Source organism: Colobus angolensis, unplaced genomic scaffold (assembly GCF_000951035.1).
Source record: "Colobus angolensis palliatus isolate OR3802 unplaced genomic scaffold, Cang.pa_1.0 Scaffold160, whole genome shotgun sequence".
Classification (NCBI taxonomy): Eukaryota; Metazoa; Chordata; class Mammalia; order Primates; family Cercopithecidae; genus Colobus; species Colobus angolensis.
Window position 1 is genome coordinate 1,441,942 of NW_012114711.1, and position 21,073 is coordinate 1,463,014.

Here is a 21,073-nt window from a genome sequence, read left to right on the forward strand (position 1 = left end):
TGCGTTTAGCCTTTGACTCCCATCACAAATCCTCTCAGGACAAACCGTCATGGGGATAGTCACGTTCTCAGTTTGATCTTTAAAACGGAAATAAGAATGCTAGTGTTCTACTTCAAGGGCAGCACTCCAGGAGCAGTTTTCTATCTTAGAAGTGGTCTGTGTTATCAAAGGATGAGTGATATTGGATGAACAAATGCTGGTGAAGCACATTTCCAAATAACAAAGCAAAGGGTATTCTGGAGCTTACTCTAGGTATTTACTTGACACTGATGTGAGATAGGAAGGTGTGGGCTATAATATTTCCTTGCCTTATCTGGCCCTTCTTGGAACTCTAAACAAAAGCCAGAAAAGCTTCATTTAGAAGGCACAGGATACGACTTAGCCTCGGTCATCTAATTTTCAAGGGATGGTTCAACATCACAGAGAAGAATCTGGTTGCTGACAGTTAAGCACGGAGTGATCCATAATAGGCTTTCAGAAGCTCTTGAAAAACAACAGTGTAAGAGCTGGTATTGTCTCTGTATCTGTATGGATTTATGGTTTACCTTGTTTTCTTACAAAGAAGATTACAGTAAGGCAATGGTAGCTGAATAACGAATTGTGCAATGAAAGCAGTGTCTAGACTTGTATGCTGTGCACAGTAGGTGCTCAATAAAATTGAATGAACTTCAGAGTTCAAGGCAGGATGATCCAAATGAAAAACCAGTTTGGTTCCATCTTTAATGAGGGAGGTTGCCTTGAGCAAGTCATTGAACTTCGACAAACTTAGCCATTCTGTGATTTTAAGACACAATATTTTGGGGACTCAGTGGAAAGTAAAATTCCTCAAACTTACTGGGTGGTTTGTAAATTCTCAGCATTTCTGTGTGACTGATCTAGTTTTACACAATTGAGCATATTGCTGAAAGCATAGACGTTATCAGTATGTATCTGTCTGTGATGGAGATAAGATTTCAAAGATGACTATTAATCAAACTGGTATGAATAATGTAGTAGCATTATCTGGATTACAGCTACCCCTGTTACTGGTATCTTGTTGCTTACTGGTCTAGATGGACTGTTGATAAAAACGAACAGCTAAGCCTGACATTTCAGATGAAATTGAAACGATATTCCAATTAAGAGTTTTAAGAGGGCCATTCCACCTTGTTGATTCAAACTCTCTGTTTCAGCATCAGCTACTTTAATCAAAGGGGATCTCAAAGACTCATTTCAATGCTTTATCCACCTCCAGGAAGACTGGCCACTAAAGCATAACTCTTCAACTTATTGGTCCAGGTTGCTGTGCACATTTATCTCAACAGTTTCCATGGTGTTATGTGGGATATAGAAATATCTCTAAAGACTGCATTTTCCCTCAAGGACCTTATGTTTGACAGGGCATTTTATTCCTTCATTCAAAAAACATTTCCGGGTGCCTACTATATGCCAGACATGGTCTGGGCAAAAGGAATATATGGTAAATGAGTTAGACAAGAGCCTAGCTCTCAGGGAGCTTGTATTCTAGTGGGGAAGACAGATAAGAAGTAAATAATGGGCTGGGTGCGGTGGCTTATACCTGTAATCCCAACACTTTGGGAGGCCAACGCAGGCAGATCACTTGAGGGTCAGGAGTTTGAGGCCAGCCTGGCCGACAAGGTGAAACCCTGTCTCTACTAAAAATACAAAAATTAGCCAGGTGTGGTGGCACATGCCTGTAATCCCAGCTATTTGGGAAGCTGAGGCAGGTGAATTGCTTGAACCTAGGAGGCAGAGACTGTGGTGAGCCAAGGACTGCACCACTGCACTCCAGCCTGGGTGACAGAGCAAGACACAGTCTCAAAAAAAAAAAAAAAAAAAAAAGTAAATAATGGTACTGGTGGCATAGGGGTGCTTCAGAGAGTAGCCAGGGAAGCTCCTCTGAGAGGTGACATTTGGAGAAAAGATTGAGGCATGTAAAGATCTGGGGCACTGCCATGCAGGCTCTTAGAAGGCATAGTACAAAAAGTGGCAACCACCCTGATTACACAGGAAGAGTAATGAGGAAGCCAATTAAATCCAGGATGGGGCTGACCAGGAAAGGTTCCTTAAGGATCTCTTCCTTTTCCTGTGCCTCAAAGGCTAAAGAAAAAATTCTAGACTGGCTGGGGCATCCTGCATAATCTCCAGGTCAATCCTGGTTCCCTTCTGATACACTTAGCTTCCTCTATAAAACCAGGTATGGAGAGCATTTTAGTCTCCTATTGAAATTGTAGCTTTCCTTTCCTTTCTGATCTCAGAGATGAGAACACAATACAGGTGACAGCAGTTTCACAGCCTACATAAGATGCTTCTGATGAATCGCCTGGGAAATTAAAACAACAGACAAAAGAAAAAGCCTTCTTTCTTTGGGCATGTATTTTCTTTCTTAATTGCCTACAGGAAGATGTAGAGCAGGTGTTCAGTGCCTGAAAATTTATGGGTAATTATTTGTCTGCTCAACCCTAGGGTACACTTGGGTGTAATCCCTTTAACTCTAAGCAGTCTCATAATAACAGGGATTTGACACTTACCTAAATATGATCATTTTGTGTACTTTAAAAGGGAGAACATCTGTTTTTCTTTTCTTTCTTTTTCTTTTCTGAGACAGAGTCTTGCTCTGTTGCCCAGGCTGGAGTGCAGTGGCACAATCTTGGCTCACTGCAACCTCCACCTCCTGGGTTTAAGCAATTCTCCTGCCTCAGCCTCCCAAGTAGCTGGGATTACAGGTGCATGCCACCATGCCTGGCTAATTTTTGTATTTTTAGTAGAGACGGGGTTTCACCATGTTGGCCAGGCTGGTCTCAAACTCCTGACTTTGTGATCCACCCACCTTGGCCTCCCAAAGTGCTGGGATTACAGGCGTGAGCCACCGTGTCTGGCCAGAACATCTGTTTTCCTCTGTGCATTTGCTTTAATAAAATCTCAACACACTCATACGTATTTTCCTCGTATATAACATCCATGGAACTAGTTGTTCTTTGGAAGGTGCTGACTTTAGTCCAATTCAATTTAGATGATAAGTGGTCTGTTGAGATTGGCCCCTTAAATATAACAGCCTGATTTTTCTAAAATTGAACCCAACAGTTAGAACAAAACAGGATGGAATCTAGAAGGCAGATTGCGACTGTTCTAAGAAATCTCGTGTAGAAGCAGGGATGACAGGCACATGCCAGTCTCCCTGGAAACTGGGCCCACTTTAGGAAACTCACTTCTCAGCACGTGGGGTTTATTAATTAACCTTCTCGAACAGATTGACCAGAGGCCCTTTCAGAGAGACACCTCTGAAAGCAATGCTGGAGGCACGGCTACTCTTCTCTAGTGGGGAGACCCTTCCGGTGAGTGGCTGCAGTAGGCCTCAGCTGATGCGTTCCTAGCCTAGGAGGCCTGAGCCATCACCACCACAGAACTGAGGACAACACCTGTCCAAAATTGCCAGGTTCATTTTATGAGAAGGTACCTGGTGACATCTGAGTTGCTGTGGACAAAAGACCAAATGTTTAAAGCAAGACTTCCTGGCTGCTATGGACTCACGGTACTCCATGGTGACTGTTCAAACGGGCTAGAGATGGAGAATGCCCCTGTTCTGGTTGTTTAAGAAGAAATGAAAAGCTAATGTCTAATGGTCCTAATGGCTTGTGAGCTCCTTACAGGCAAGCAGAGCGGCGACTTCCTGATTTTGCATTTCTAGGGCCAAACAGTATATTTAATGTAAGAGATACTCAGTAAAATGAACAGAATTGAAAATAAACACAAATATAAAGTCTGATGGCATCCAAGGTCTAGCTTAAAATATTAATCCCAGGCTAGTTTTCTAAACACCTGCATTATGTCTGCTTTTATTCATGAAAAGAGAGAAGCAGTCTTAGGAACACAGTGTCACATGCCTACAAGGGGTTCAGTCATTCCTAGGCCCTGATAATTTTACTCTGCATGGACAGTGTGGGCAAATATTCGTGACTCGGGGGCACATCTCTACACTGCAGCGAGTGAAAGGCACCACCAAAGCCTCGCTGGCGTGACTCAAGAGAACAAGAGGAAATGATAGCTTGGGCTTCTTTATCTGGGCCTGTGGCCTGTAGGTCAGGGTAACGGGCACTGAGGTACCTAGGGACCTTGTTAAAGTGCAGATTCTGATTCTGAAGATCTGGAGGGGCAAGTTTCTGCAGTTCCCACATCTCCTATGTGAGAACTCTACTTTGACCAGCCAGGCTGCTGGTCCTCCTACCACACTTTAAACAACAGGGTTCTAGGGAACAGTTTCTGAGTGCCTCCCTCCTGCTGAAAGCAGGATGCTCTCAGGTGCTTCAGGCTTTGGGGAGAAAGACTCAGTTCAGGCTAGTCTTAACACTTCTTTAATACTAGCTAATCTCCTTAGAGAAAAGGCAGGATGTAGTGGCCCCAGGCTCCCAACCCTCAGCAGGCATCCTTATTGAGCACCAGGATTTAATAACACTGGCTTGTGTCCACTGTATTTAATTGTATGGGATTTTCTATTTAAGACAATGGATGCTGACTTTCTGCTTGAGGCAGTGGTATAGCGTTTCCTTTAAAATAAAATTACCGTAGTTTAAATAAGTTGAGTCGAGTTAAAGAGAAATAGAAAGCACGTAAGAGTTCTGGTGATATTCAGATATAGCAAAAAAACTGTAAGACAGAATGGCCCAAATTGGCCAGATACTGTGGGGACTCAGTGAATCTCCTGAAACCATATGTAAGCTCTTGCAGGCAGGAGAGTTTTTCCAGAGAGGGGCTGTAGGTTCCATCAGATTCTCAAAAGTATTAGAAACTAAAAAATGAGCCAAATAACCCACTGCTATAAAGTCAAGTTTAACTAAATACCAAAGACTGCAAAGTCTCTACTACTTCATAACTCTAGCTTCGGAAACACTTGACAGCTTTTTAAAAGAACTCTACTTTGCCACAATGACATCATCAAAAAGCAGTGTCGTCCCATAAAGATGATTAAATAGCTCTCTGTTTGGAGAGCAGTGTTTCTCCAACAGTGTTCCAGAGAACTGTAGACTGAGGAGATATAAACAGGTACTTGGCCAGAGAGGTGGGGGAAATTCTGCCCACTCCCGCAGGGGATTTACCAATGCCAGTTAGATAGTCAAGATTCTCAGAAGTCCTCCAAGAAATCTGTTTAGTTTTCTTCAATCTGGCATTTCTCAAATGTATTTCCTTATGAACCCCCTTTGGAAGGAACATACATTAACAAATTAAGGAAAAGTGTCCTGAAGGAGTCATGGTTGCTTCACCAAACATCCCTGAAGCTGGGGTGAAAGGACACTAAATCAGAGGCAGAATCCTGATTTTTGAAAATGACAAAACTTCATTTCCTGGCGCAATCGTTAAACGGCAAGCGCTTCGGCAAGTGGTTGACAGCAAGCAGAAACAGTCAAGTTTTTACAGTGGCCATTCCTGTTTAGAACAGGTGCATTTAGGGAAAATTTTAAAGTTTTCAAAACTTGCATTGAGTCAGTCATGCCACTGGCGCCAAGTCCCTTGATTTGACTGTATCTGGCTAACCGTCAGTGAAGTCATTGTTTGCCCACGTTTATTGATTTGTAACTTCCGTTTTGGAATAAGAACTCTTGGTAACTTGAAGTAGAGGAACATGGCTGTTTTCTACTATTCGACTGCTTCTGTCCTTGCACAGAACCTACTGCCAGTAAACAGTTCAGCTTCGGAAGTATTGGTAGGACAGCATAGATTACACAACAGTTAGCCATGAAATTGGATAAAATGTTCGATTTTTTTTTCCTGGGTGACCTTTTGATGGTACCCAAGGGCTTGCCCGTCAACATCAGGTGTCTTTTTACTTTATTCCGCAAGATCAGCTTTCAAAAATGCTCTTACATTTTTTGAAACCCCATTGAAATATAAAAGTGTTTCCCCCAAAATATAAATACATTATACAAGTTAGTGTTTCCTGTATTTTCTATCACCCTTATTAAAAGGAAAATGGGAAGTAGAACTCTGTTGGCAACCTGGTGTCCTCTAAATATTTTAAACCTTAACAAAGACCTACTTGACATTATGTAACATCTTGAATCTTTACTCCTGTGTGGCCTCAAGCAATACTTAAGAAGAGTTACGGATTTGTTTAATTTCTTCTATATCAATGTTAGCAAGCTTGAAGCAAGTGAAGCAGTGAACAAACCCTTTTGTTAGGGCAGGCTAGCATTCACTGAAGTAATTTATCCACCTACTCTTGAGCCATCTGCCTTTGAGTAAAGAGTGGTGATGACATAAAAAGGAGGAAGGTGAGGAGGCTTATGTTAGTTACAAGAATGTATGGATTATGTGGATTCAAAGGTTGACAACAGGATTTACTGTCCTATCTTTTAAGTGATTCAAATGAAAAAAAAAAAAAACCTTACATTTCTGCTTTTGGGACTTGATTATTAAGCTCTGTTTCCAAGGAGGGAAGAAGAATCTCAGTTGTGCCTTTCAAAGGGCAGGAGTAAAAGTGGTTCTGCTTTTGTTATTTTTTCATTGGCATCTGTAAACTAATTTATGTTTATAGAGAACTTACTAGGCATTCTGTGTTCTTAATAATGACTCCTAAAATGAGACAAGGATGTTCTTCATACCTCCAGCTCCAGCTCCTCCCTGTCCATCTCCTGATGGATGTCTCCAATGTAGTCATTTGGATCATAGTATTCATGGGCTGAGGGATGCCTGAAGAGAGATGCAACATCATTACAGCCCTGTTTCCAGTGTCAGGATCTGTTTCTCTTACACCCATTGTCAGGCCAGTGGCACAGTAACAGTTCCCAGGGTATGGGCCCTTTCATGACTCACTTCCCTCTGGATGGGGCTCTCAGCACAGTCCATTTCCTCCTGAAGGACTTAAGATGCAAAGTGCCAGCCTGATGGACTTTGTTGTTTGCAGAGCCCATCCCGGAGCCTGCCAGTCATGTGATTCAGCGTGACTAATTTCTAACTCCATCTGTACGCAGGAAACTGGACAGTATTTTACTGCTTATTGCTTCCTTGTTAGATTTAATCTCTGCAGAAAACTAGGCTCCAGCCCAGGCAACAGTCTAAGATATGTGCTGGCCTCTGAGACCAGTTCAAAAGGCTGAGACTGAAACTCTTCCGCTGTTACCTACGACAGTGTCTTTTTTAATGTTACCCACAAAAATGTGTTTGGTATCACAATGCAGTATGCACTTACACGGTTGAAACGTATGTGCAAACATGTAGGCATACATGCATATGTGTGTAGATGTTTACATATAATGAGTACACACATATTCATTCTGCTGGGAGACCGGAAGCTTGTGCTTCCCTGGGACAACATATGCAAAACACAATCCACAGAACTCATGACATCTTTGGAAGCGTCATTAAAGGAACCTCAAGGAGCAAGGGCAGTGGGAGTCATAACATACTTGATCAGTGGCTTTGAAAGGAGCTTAACAGTCCACGGTGCCAGATGCAAAGCTTCAGCCTCTGCTTGTTGGCTGGGGACCCAAACCTTCACGTTCTCAAAGGTCATAGCACAGAAATCAATGGGCCCTAGTCTTCCCTGCCAGGCACTTAGTTTTGAAACAACAGATCAGACATGAGTGGCCATTCAAACAAGGGCTGGCTTTCAATTTTCTGGACCCATCAGGCAAATATACTGCCTGTCCTTAAAGGGCTTTTAGTACTGAGGATACTGTTGGAAGGTCTGGGCTTTCACACATCAACTTAACATTCCCCATTCAGTCCCGATGCATGCTCTTGCTGTTGTCTGACCTAGCCAGAACCTGAAGAGGCCTGACCTCTGGACTCTTCTGACATTTCTCAAGTTGCCCCCAGGGGATAAGTCATGTCATGTTAACTAGACTTAAGAGGAAATTACAGGTTTAGCTTCTAAAAGGCCCATCACTGTGACAGGTCAACATTTGAGAGTCAGAAGTAGCCTTAAAGGCCTCATCAATAATGTGAGGCAGTTTGGTCTATAACGTCAGATAAATGGTTTGGATAATCATACTCAGTGAATCAGCCAGTTGTTCCAGAGGATCGAATGGGCCACTACAGGGTACTGTGGTTCAGAGCTGGGAGTCGGGGTCTGACTGACCTGCCTTTCCATCAGCTCAGTGGAACCTGGTGAGTTTGCAGTTCCTCATCTGTATAAATGGACAGTCATGAGAAATAAAGGAGATAATAGTGCTTTGCACATGTGCACACTGAGTGAATGTGAGACGGATGCCCTGTCCTCTGTCTTTACGCTACCAGCTGCCGCCAAACCTACTCTGTCAAGCCTGGGGAATTAGCCCTGGGTTCCAGTGACAGCTAGCCACTAAAACCAAGGGATGAAGGGCAAGCCTTTATTTGGAACTTGACAACCACAGGAAACAAGTGCTCACTCCAGCTACTGACTTACTACTAGGAATCCAACAGGTATTACCCAGTGGATTTTCCTGTCAGTGGTGAAAATGCCCTTTGAAATAAATGATCTGATCTGAGATGGAGCTGAGACGGGAAAACACAGGGGCGACCCTAACATCAGCTGGAGAGGCTGTGTCCTCAGATGTGCGAAGTCACACACGAAAAGCTATGTTAAAAGCTATGTCGAACTGGATGCCTTGGAGGCCAGCAGTCTATCACAGAAAGTGTCTTGCTCTTCATTTTTTCCTGAATATTTTACCTCACCCACTAAATTAACGGGGATCACTGCTATCATTTACCAAGTGCTTACCATATGCCCCGTGGGCACTTCCCACATACTGTTTCATTTAATCCTTCAACGATCATAAGAGATTGATACTGTTATCCCCATTTTAATACAGGAAAAATACAGCCCCACAAAACAAAGTAGGTTACCCAAGTTCCACAACTAGAAATCACTTTGAGCATCAGGTTTGTCTGACTTGAAGCCTCTGAAGGAATCTTTGTCGCTGGCAGAAATAAGTTGGGAGAAGAGGTGTGTGTAAAGAAATCCATGTGGCGTGCTGAGTTGCAGCTGTTATTTAATTGGTTGATGCAGTACTTAGATGAGGCATGTGCGGGCTTATTACATGGATCCAGGCTTGAAATGAGACCCAAGAAAGCAGAAGGCACAACCTCCAGGGCTCTCTTGACATACACAACTTACTTTGTTGTCTATTTAAAAGAATGATCAGCATTCCCTCTAGTAATAACTGCAGGATCTTCAAATTACCATTTGGGGTGATTAAATTTTATTCTGAAACAACTTTTACAACATTTGTAAGTAATTCTGTTCTTAGGATATAATTTGAATAAGTCCGCTCCAGGGTTATAATAAAGTAATTAATATGTCAGAGCGGTTTTGAGCAGGATTCGATTTATTGCCTCTATAAACAATAAAATTAAATACGGGCAACTTGGAGGAAAATTATAGGGTGCATTAATTTTTTTTTGCCACATGGAAGAGCAAAAAAACAACTTGGAAATACTTCTTTACCTAACGCATTAGGGGTTCAAGATTAGGTTACTTACTCCTCTGGCAAGAGATAGGGATCCAGCACGGGCGGGCTGGGAGAGGACATCTTAGTGAGGGCCATGATATGTTCAAAGGTGATGTCGGTTTGGGTTCCCGTGTCCACCAGCTGCGACTCTGACGGAGGCGTGAACATTTTGGTCCTTGGTGTTCTTCTCAACACCTGCACCACTATGGGCTCCTTGGCTGTCTTGAAAGCTTCCACAGCCTGGTCATGAGTTGCTCTGGACAAGTCTTTGCCGTTGACCTGTGGAAAAATATTTAGGGTGGGACAAGATTAGAATGAAGCAGAAAATGGAAGGACAGATACATAGATTGGCTCCTTTCATGTGTAAGCAGCTAAAAGCAGCAGGCGATGGGGTCAGAGAACTTCACTTCTCTAATGTTTAGGTTACCCAAAGAATGCCTGGTGGAAAGTGAGTGAGTTTGGAGGTATTCAGATCTGGCATGAAATAATAAATCTTACAACGGGAAAGCTTGGCTTCCCCGTGGAATGTCTTTAACACAATTTCATCACTTGCTAATCTTGCCTGTGAAAGAAAAGGCCAGCCTCAGGCTCCGAGCCTTTATCAGGCAATAATAGCTAACTGGAAATTCATTACATTGTTACGTTTTAATAGTGTGTATTTTTCCAGTTTGTGTCAGATGATACCAGTCTTCCCGTCACGGAAGTAATATGAAGTTTCCTCTTAAAATTAATCCTTTCGCTCTTTAAAAAGTCCATTGACAATATTAAGTAAATGACAGTTCAGGCCATAGGGGCATATGGCAAGTATTATGGAGAAGGAACTCAAATGGCCAACGTTTGGGGGGAAGTGACCGCTGGCTTAATTGCTGTTTTGTTTCCCACTGTGTGCAGTGTTTTGCTATTACTGCATCCTCAAAGCCTGCACTTATTGAGTGACTACTGTCTGCTGCATGGCTTAAATGAAGATACCTCTCAACAGTTCTCTCATCATAGTCCTGTGAAGTTGGCAGGACTGAAAGTAAGATCATCTCCCTCCCTACAGCCTCAGACCTCATGAGAGGACCTTACTAGTTCATGCTGGGTCAGAACGTTGGATGCTGTGTCCAGTATTCTCCCCAATGGTACAATCAAAACTCACCCAACCTGGCTATCTTTAGAACAGCTTACATAAGATGAAATAGAAATCAGAGTCTTATTTCTAAAAATCAAAGTCATTCCAAGTTAGATGGAAGTCCAATGATTTAATTTATCCTCTCTTTTCCCTTCCCCCATAAAACAAAGGAACTATGTTCAGGTAGTTATGTGCAGAAAGTCTGGTAACATCTTATGACTGGACTGCATAAAATGCATCAGGCTCCACAATATTTTAATATTATAGTATTCCTCAAGAGGTTTGGTGGGCTTATTAAAAAGCAAATGTAAAATGATGGTAAAGGAATCATATTCCACAGGACTACAGAAGTTGCTCAGCTTCTCGAAGCTTCTGGAGAACACTGACCCACTCAAGTCTCCACATAGCAATCCCTGAGTTTAAATCTCTTACATTAATAGTCCATTCTTGCAATGTGCGTGTTTTTAGCATGTATGTATAAATGTCAAAATGATAACTGAACCACAGCCTTTTCCTATCTGGCATATATACATTTTCCTCCCTTAGTAGCTTGGACGTCAAAGCATGCTGACAATTAGGTCTATCCTCAGAGCACTTCAATTTCCCTCTGTCCAGGCAGAACATAAGTATTGATTGTAAAGCTGTTTTTCTCTTTTCTTCTCCCAAACCCTTTCACTCTGGCCCTGTAGGGACAACAACTCTTAGGTTGAAGTGCGTTGTAAACAACTGTTGGGTTGAGAAATAGATGTTGAATTCTTTCCTTGTAATGAAGCCCAAATGAATCATGCCAGTGGAGGTTATTAATGATTTGGATTCAATCCACTTAAGTAATTTATTTACATCATGAGGGAGTTCGGCAGAAAAGAACTCTGGGTCACAAAATGACTTGAGTGCACCAGTAAATAAGGAACTGTCTGAACCACCGAACTTTTAAATTCCCCATCCTGGAGGACTTGGAAAAGAGGGTTTAACACTACAACTGTTGCCATGTTTCTCCCTTTGAGAGAAGAATGAAAGGACAAGAAAGAATTCTTTCTAGCTTTCCGCCCCAAGTGACCTTGGTGAGTGCTTCCCTGCTTAGACCTTCGAATGCTGAGGGCTTGGCATGGGAGGGAATGGGGTGTAGATGGGGATGAAAAACAACTTGGGGTCCTGTGGAATTCATGCTGGGGCCAAACTCTTTGAGCCATATCTTTCACTAAGTGTGTGACACCAAGAGTCACATAGTACAGGAATTTACAATGCTACAGTAAATTTGTTCCTGAGAACAAATTAATGCAACAGATAGCACCCTTAGGAGGTGTGGGTGTGTTCAATACTACCCAGTCACACTGGTCTTCTGCCCTTTGTATTCCCTGGGGATGGCTTGCCCCAATGTTAGTTATACCCACAATGAATTCAGACATTAGGATTTTCGAGTGGGTGCTACAAGATGTGTCAAATTTGTTCTTCCTCTATTTAATACTATATAAATACCAGGCCTTTTGCCAAAAAGGAATAAGAATGGGATTTTCTTACTATGGTTTCTTTTTCCTTTATAACTTCCTATTCTTGTTAACAGGAACACTAAGCTAAGTGAGGAGAGGATGGGGAATTAGAATCCGGGAATCTTCTAGTTGTGTCCAGAAAGGAACTTGTGGGTCTACACTTTTTAGAGACACATAATTCTTACAAACACTACAGGAGACAATGTCAGCTGCCTGCGCAGCACGCACCCATCCTTACCCCAATGCTTCCTCTCTGCTAAAAGAACTCTTTGTTTCCTTTCTACCAGATCCTGTATCTTTCCTTCTGGGGGAGATTTGAGGGGTGGATTTTGATGCGCTCCCGCCTATCATGGTGGTCTTGGTCCTTTTGCCTCATGATGGATTTAGGCATGGGTATACAGTATAATTCTGGCTGGTTGGATGGGATGGGAGAACTGCTAGGGAGCTCTGAGGTTTTGTTCATCCTTGAACTAAGACATGAGACAGGAGAGGGCCATTTTCTGCCCCTAGGCAAGTCATCTGCATGCTTCCTTGGTCTTGTGGCAGCATCTTGGGACCCTGTGGGGAACTGGCCTCAGAGGCCAGCTTAACACACTGAGGATGGCAGCGTAGAAAAATGAGAGAATTGTGGTCCCAATAATATCACTGAGTAAGTGAATTAACCAAGTTTAGAACCTCTTATCCCCAAACTTCTTGTTATATTCAATAATACATTTCTTATACTTTAGGTCATTTGACTTGGATCTTAACTACCTACAGTCCAAAACATCCTAAAAGGTATAAATATCACATAGCTATATTGTAAAATTAGGCACAAATGTCTTCTCATTCATTCCTAGAGACAGTCTTCTACGTGGGTAAAATAATTAGTGAAAAGCCTTCTCTGATTAGGAGTACATCTTATTTCATTTTTATAGCAAGGTGATGGCAACTATTGCTTTACTTGGATAGATTTTATAAACCAAATGCTAGTACCATTGAGTGGATGTTTAAATGGTACCAAGAAAATGATGCATGAAGGACCTGCTTGGATCAGCCTAAAGCTAAAAGCATTCTTGGCTACAAAGAGCTCCTCTGCGTTGAGACACACTCAATTACAAAAAGCAGGAAAGCTGTTCTGAATCCATCCAGCTTTCGGTACTATTAAACGGCACTGATACAACCACATCCATACTGCCCAGGTTACAGAGGGAAGAGCAGTAGCAACCCCAAAGGGAGAAGTGGGACTTTGGGGTGACTGAGAAATACCCTGTCATCCCACACAAGAATGTCCCTCCTGCCTACGGTTGGGTTCCACAGAGAGGCATTTCTGACAACTGTGCCCAAGAAAACAAATGTAGTAGCCCATGCAGTTTTCAATCAAATACAGCTCAAATAAGCCCCTCCACAAGCCAGGTGACCTCCTCCTTTTTTTTTACAGTTCAGAGGTGGTGTGTGCAGGGATGGCAATTGTGGGATGAAGCCAGCATTGGAATCCTGGCTGTGGGCTTTGGGCAATTTAACTGTTCTTTCCAGTTTCCTCATCTACAAAATAAATATAGCATCATGCTTCTTAGGGTAATATAAAGTTTAGATGAGATAACTTACTTGTAATGCCTAAATGCCACTAATAAGAATTTACTAAGACTCCAGTGCTCGTGGGGATCCTATAGTAGAAGAGACACATTTTCCCATGAGGAAACAATCTATAATCAAAGAAGCGAAACCCAGCCTAGTGAGGTGTTCTTAAGAGACATTCGTATGCCGAAAGGCTTCTTAGCTTCCCAGAAGCTGTCTGCCCGTCTTGTGTGTTCCTGGGGTACCAATATGCACACTGATATTTTCAGTCCTTGAGTTGGGATTCTTGGAGGAGGAGGGGGGTGCAACAGATAAATTTTACAGGACTTGACCCCTGCCACATGAGCTTCTTGACAAGGTATTTTAGGGATCATTACATTCTCTTAAAAGAAGATGAGACAAGGCGGGAGTTTACTAACTATCCTAGACGATCCATTTTTGCAGCCAAATTTGTTTTGAATTACCTTGTGCACATAACACTTATTACACTGTCATCTTGGAATCACATCACTGAGAGATGTAGCGAGGTGATGACTCCGGTGCACGCTGTCAGCCAACCGAGAATGACAACTTTTATTCTCAGGATTAGCATTGCATCTACATTACACAAAACGGCAGTGATGATGGCTGTGATTATAGACGGGATGCTCACCCAGTGACGTTTGGCCCGGTCAAATTCAATATCATTAACTCGCCCAATTGAGCAGATTGCCTTTAAAACAGTTTATGCAGCTTTAAAACCAAGTAAATGGAATGTTTTGGAACAAGAAATGCTGATTGCAAACTTTATCTTTATTATAAATTAAATGCTTAAATTATTCACCTAAGGCTCTGGCTGGTCCCCTGGGACTTAGGTGCAATTATGGCAAAAATCCAATCAGTCTCAAGGCAAACATCACTGATGCAAATATGACATGACACTAAGGGACCTTAAAGAGGTCCTTTAGCATAAGGTCTCCCGAGACAAGACAGACAATTACGCTGAGGGCGTGGAACCATTCCTTTCTGGTTCAATTTGGGCCGGAATAACATTGCTGTTGCTCTCCCTAGGAGGTACTTGTAGCTGTCTTTTCCACAGTCGGTCCTGAGAACACAAAGCTGGCGAGCTTTCCACGTGGGAGGTAAATTTCACTGACAACCCATCTGTCTATCTTTCAGTCATTCACTCATTCAGCAAGAATTCACTGAGCTTATTTAGTGAGACCAGTTCCCTTCTTGGCTGATGGAATGTCACTGAAAGAAGTCCTTGGAGGAAAAATGAGGCACAACACATGGGAACTACTTAAGAAACGGGCAGATAAATGCATTATGGGTGGCGTTTTACCAAGACATCCAGTGACTCAGAGACTACACACGATGGAATGCTAGCCGGGCCCATAACCCAGAGACAGGCTTGGTTTTCACGGTCTACTTAGAAACACCATGGGTTCAACTATTGTCATACAGTAGCACCTTTCAAAACACAGAGTCCCAGAGAGCCTCCAAAGTTTTCCACAACTTAATTGTAGGCAGTTCAGGATATTTTAAAATGTAGTATTTGGAAAAGGCATACTAGACTCTCTCCAAATTAGAAGCTAAGTACCTATTTATGGGGGACATTTGGTTTCTGAAGTTCAGCATATCACAGTCACCTCTATTTCTATTACATGTGCAAATGACCTCATATAAAGTATGAATGCAATTTTAAATTCAGCCTAGTATAAATTATGCCCCTGGCTAAAATCCAACTTTTATAGGGTTCATTTAATTAAATACAGGGGCAGTGATTTCATTCTGTAAAATATCACACCTATGTTTTCAAACTAATTAAAACATAGAATCCACTGGAAGCAATAGACGATAATAAACTATATACTGAAAAGTAAAAGGTTTCAAGCCCTGATTTAGGTTGGATAAAAAAAAATCTTTTTTCATTTAGGAAACTCCTGTCTGTCTTAATTTATTTCAAATTTATAGTCTCCTCTAGGGCTTGGAGAAGGGAAGGCAACTTATCTAAAATGCAGGTATTATGGCAGTTAAGAAGAAATGTGAGTTTCAGGAATGAATGGTGTTCAAATTAATGTGTTTCTGAGGAAAGTACTTCACTTCAGAGATGTCTATCTGTAGAAGGCACTGCCACAGCTATCAGTTTCTATGTATGGGTGTGTTGGGTTCTAGTTGGGACCTCAGCAGAGTTTGTCCATGGTATTTTCTAAATGCATCCTGATGTTATTTCCCTAGATTTGGTATTTTTACAACCATCAGATCCCCCTCCTTACTCCATTTCAAGCATCCTGCACAGATAAATTTATAGTCTGGGTAATTTCCTTGTTAGAAAAGTCTTCTTTGTGTCTAACTGACGTGTCTCACATTTTAAAATCCTTTCCTGTTTTCCTAAATATAGAATACATCTGACTACCAGCCTCTGATTAGTAAAGTAGATGATGTGTCTTAGAGGTTAAAAACATACATGTACTTACTTTTTAAAAAGTAAATATTTTGGCCGGGCGCGGTGGCTCAAGCCTGTAATCCCAGCACTTTGGGAGGCCAAGACGGGCGGATCACAAGGTCAGGAGATCAAGACCATCCTGGCTAACACGCTGAAACCCCGTCTCCACTAAAAAATACAAAAAACTAGCTGGGCGAGGTGGCGGGCGCCTGTACTCCCAGCTACTCGGGAGGCTGAGGCAGGAGAATGGTGTAAACCTGGGAGGCGGAGCTTGCAGTGAGCTGAGATCTGGCCACTGCACTCCAGCCTGGGCGACAGAGCGAGACTCCGTCTTAAAAAAATAATATAAATACTTTCAAAATATTATAAAATACCTTCTTTTCAGATACCAATCCCACCTTAATATCTCCTTTGGAAACCTTGGTATCATCAGATGAAATCTCATTTCAAGCAATGGCATCCAAATGTCCATTAAACTACAGTATATTTGAACCAGTATGAATCGAAAAATTAACATGTACATTTTTGCATCACCTTACAGGTGATAATTTGAAGTAGCAGCTCCAGATATTATAGGAAAGCCAATGGCAAGTACTTGGCAACAAGCTGTTTCTACAGCCAAATCTCCCTATCTTCTACATCTCTTAAGTTCTTAGGAACTTGAGTATCTTCTCCAGTAAAAAATACGTATGTATTTAATGAGAAGTGTTTTTGCTCTTAAGCTTATTCTAGACCATTTCTTGATAGGATAAAAATAGTATCAAGGACAGTATCCTCTGCTTTGTGGAGAATGAAAAAATGAGGTCCAGAAAGGTATTGGAGTGTTTGCAAAATAATCAAGTGGCTCTGACCAAGCTCTCCTGCTGTCTCGGGTTTCTGTACTGCAGGTGACAAGGTGGGGCCATTTCAAGTGAAAAATGACACAGAGAGGAAAGAGACAAGAAACACCAATTTTATAGACCTCGCAGAAAATCACAACATGCAAAGTGGCTTCTTTCTCTTGGACAACTGATTCTCTGTCTCTTTTAGAACTTCTCTGTAGTACCCCGATTAGGGATGTGTAGGCTGAGGTGTGAGCAAAGGCAAGGTGGCAAGTAAGGCAGTGGACTAGAGGCCGTATCCATCCAGAGGAAGCAAAGCCTTCCTCTAAATCACGCTGAAGTGCCTGTAAGGGCTGGCGGTGGTCCTGCTTCTGGCTGTAACTAGGTCGGGAGTCCACCATAGTAGCAGCACGTGATGATCTGGCCTCCAGACTCCTGCATTTCAGCCCTGGACACACAGAAGGGGCTGCTGGGTGACTCAGCTCCCTCTATAGCAAAAGGGCTTGAAAAGGGTGTCTTCCCAGAGCACTTCCCAGTTGAACAGTCCATGAAAGTCGCTATCAGCCACTCTGTGCTTCGTTACTCACCTTTTTATACGTGAGTGTCCATAATACTTCAAATAAAATGCTGGAGCTTTTGACACTTTAATCATGATAAACCCAATCAGTGGTACAACACTTCCTTGGGCCAGACACTATTCTATGCACTCTACCTACATTTACTCATGTAATCCTCACACAAGGGAAGTACAACTACTATCACTGTTTCACAGACAAAAACGAGAGACACAGAGGGCATCTGTGCACCTGCAGACATTTCATTTAAGATGCTGGCGGCTTTCACCTTGAATTGGGAGAGGCATGCTCTAAGTTCAGAATATACAAGATGACATGCTTCTTTTTTACACGTCAATGTTATTGCATTTAATGATCCATTGGCATTATCTCCTGCTGTAAAGGCAAATATAGCCACAAATTGAAGGAGGAAGGTGTGGTTAGGTTTTTGCAAGCATCATGCCCGAAGCCTTTATGAAAGCCATTTTATTATGCCATTTCCTCTCCCTGGTGTAAACTTCATATTGGTCTCATAAATACCTTGAATAAACTTGAATTTCTTAACTGTTTTCATCAGAGTCTAGAGGGCTGGCTACAATAAAATTTCTACTCTCAAGCCTCTAGTCATCAGAGAAAAGGACAGGAAGAGTCCTCCATTAACAGAATTGTTATCACACGGAGTTAAAATGAGTGTTCAATGGTGTTTTATATTTGTGTCACCATAGCCATTTACATTTAAAATTAGAGGATCCTTAAGGATGCTGCATGAAGATGCAGAGGAGCAGCAGGAGTTCTACATCTGATGAGGGCCATTGTCAAGGTGCAAAGCTTTGGGTCCGTTTGCCTGGGGTTCAGTGTAGGCTGTAGCACTTGTGAGCTGTGCTATCTGGAGCAGGTTATTCATCTCTTGATGCCTTAGTTTTCTTCTTTGTAAAATGGGTTAACAGCAGGACCTAACTCACAGAGCTGTTGCTGAATTAGGCCCTGCGTAGAAAGTAGTTATGGTTCATGCCTAGTGCACAGCGAGTGCTCAACGAAGGTTAGCTATTTATTATCCTTACTGACTTGCAGAATCAATGTGCCATGTATTGATAAAGTGGTGAGCAAGGCTCAGCAACACTGGGTGAGAGTGGGCATCACTGGGGCTCTAGGGTGAGACACATGGGGGTCTAAGTCCATGCTCTGCCATTTATCAGATGTGTGACATTGGGTAAATTACTCCATCTCTGTGTGCCTCAGTGTCCTCAATAGGGTATGAGGAATATTTAAGTACATGCTTCATAGGTGATACCTGAATGATGTAGGTAAAGCAAAGCTCTTGGCACAGTGACCAACGTCAGCTGTTGTTATAACTCTCCACATTTAGACACATTTCCTAGCCTCTTCCTGCGCCTCATGTGTAAACAGGTTGTAAAGATTCCTTGTAAAGAGCTTAGAAGAGCGCCTGGCTCATAGCACACTCAGTAAATGCTATCTTTTACAGGAAACACTAGCCTAGGTTTGGGCTCCTAAAAATTCCAGCTGCCAAATTTCAGCAAAAACCATACTCCAAATAAGTCACATAAGAAAACCCATGAAAAGCAGTTTATGTTGAGGTCATGTCTAAGGGAGGAGCCTCTTCTGGATCCTGGGAGCCATTTCAAGGATGTGACACTGAATGCCGCATACGGGCATTTGCTCTGTGTCAGGCATTGCAATAAATGCTTCAGACGCATGATTTCATCCCATCTTCAGAATAAGGAGGTCACTGGTGAGGTAGGGGGTGTTATCTCTACCACCTCAGAAGCTGAGCAGCTTCCTAAAAGTTGTGCAGCTTATGAAAGTAGAAATGGGGATGTGACCCAGGTCTGCCCGACTTCAAAATGCATGTTCTAACCACTGAGGAGCACAGCTGGCAGTGCTGTTACCTGACCTGAGCTGTAAAGCAAAGGAAGCTGACATGTTCATCGGTGACTGTATGATGCGAAGATGTGAGGGTGTAGTGAAAAGGGGCAGTCATCAACAAGAGGGAGAGGTGGGGCCCAGAGGTGGAAGGTGATGTTCCAGTGAGAAGGACACTTGCCAAAGGAGGGTGTTCATGGTGCATGCCCTGGCAAGGGCATGTGAGCTTTACCCTGAGAACCAAGTCAGCTGAGTCTACTGACCTTTCCCAGGAACTCACCGTGGTAATGGTATCATGTTTAACAAGCAGGATGCAGAAAACACTAGTTGTGGATATTCACTAACCTACCGGAAATTGATTTTCTTCTGTCTATTCATTTCTTACTAACTTGTCTCATCAGATTTCAATGTGTTTGTCCTACAAATGTCCTATAGGCCATGTGTAAAGCCCCTGGGTTGGAATGTCATTTAAAATAGTACAGTTAGGACAAAAGTAATGTCAGTCATTTCTCAGAGTCACAGAAATCTCTGAGCAGCAAGAAAACAAGCAATATAACATATTTTTTTTTTGAAAAATGCTTCTTGGACTTAATAATGTCCTGTACTTTATTTGTTCCTCTTATTACAAGAGTATGAAAATTCCTTAAACACAAAAGTCAGGTAACAAACCAATGAATGCCAGGAAAAATCAAAGCTAAAGTTGATTCACTGTAAATAGAATTTCCTGGCTCTTGTGGCTTTGTGTTTCAAAATTTTAGTGTAACCTACAAAGAGTGGTTTGGCATCTTTTTTGTTCTTTTTTTTTGTTTTCTATCCAAAGAAATAAAATTATGATGTGTATCATTTTCATCAAAATTAATTTTGGCTCCTGCATCGCCAACTAGTTCATCTTGCAGTTTACAGACCATGTGGAAAAACTTTCATTAAATTGATTGTGATAGGATCCTTGGAAGAAAATGCTGTTTATATTAAACCACGGTTTTAGTGGTTCAAAACAACTCAGTTGAAAAGAGCCTGGTGCCAGTATGAATATAAAACTACCAATGAGTGTTGATACAATGGGCTATTTTTTTCTTTTGTTTTCCTATAACAGTAATCATTAGTTGGCTTGTCCATAATCAACACTCTAAATAAATTACGACAGATCTTCTCAAATGCCTCCAATTTCCTAGACAGCATTTAAAAATAATTCCACACCAGCGATAAACTAAAGAGTATGGCATGCATTTGAAATATTATTCCAAGACGAAAGCCACTTGATTGCAGGAATCATCTTTTGCTTCTTTGAATCTCTAGCAATGTTAACACTTCCGAGTTATTTTCTACGTACCATACACTATGCTTGGCACTGTACATTCAATGGCTCATTCATTTGTTATTGGTTAAATAATGATTCCGAATGACTCCATGCTCAGCACACTGCCTGGGGCTGCCAATATAGTGGTGAGCAAAACTAGAAATGGAAGCTGCCCCTAGGAAGTTGACAGTCTGGTGAAGGAGAAGGATGCTAGGAATCCCACTACTGAGAGAAGGAAAGAAAACCTGGCAGAGAGAGGGACGGGTTGGCCAAAGGGAGGTCCCCTGAGGAGGAGGTGTGGAGCACCAATCCAAAGAAATGGCAGGATTTAAGTGGGGAGGAAGAGAGGAGAGAGTACTCCAGAGAGGGAAAGGCATGTGCAAAGGTCCTGTGGTAGGAGAAAACCTGGTACAGCCGACGGGCTGCTGGTGCACGTGAGTGGAGTGCAGACTATCATGTGTTAAGCCTGGAAGCATGGGCAAGGGCAGGCTATGCTGACCCTTGGAGGCTTC

The 21,073-nt window shown here is 42.2% G+C and overlaps 1 protein-coding gene across 5 annotated transcripts in view; it reads right to left on the reverse strand.

The window, feature by feature from the left end:
* PDZRN3 (PDZ domain containing ring finger 3) overlaps window positions 1–21,073 on the reverse strand; it is a 223,113-nt gene that overhangs the window by 11,954 nt on the left and 190,086 nt on the right. For all 5 annotated transcript variants that reach the window (XM_011937218.1, XM_011937215.1, XM_011937217.1 and 2 more), the window contains 2 exons: window positions 9,457–9,704; window positions 6,597–6,684 (listed from right to left, as the gene is read on the reverse strand). In XM_011937218.1, coding sequence (XP_011792608.1) covers window positions 6,597–6,684; window positions 9,457–9,593 — 225 coding nt within the window. In that variant the 5' untranslated portion in view covers window positions 9,594–9,704. The remainder of the gene's footprint in view (window positions 1–6,596; window positions 6,685–9,456; window positions 9,705–21,073) is intronic.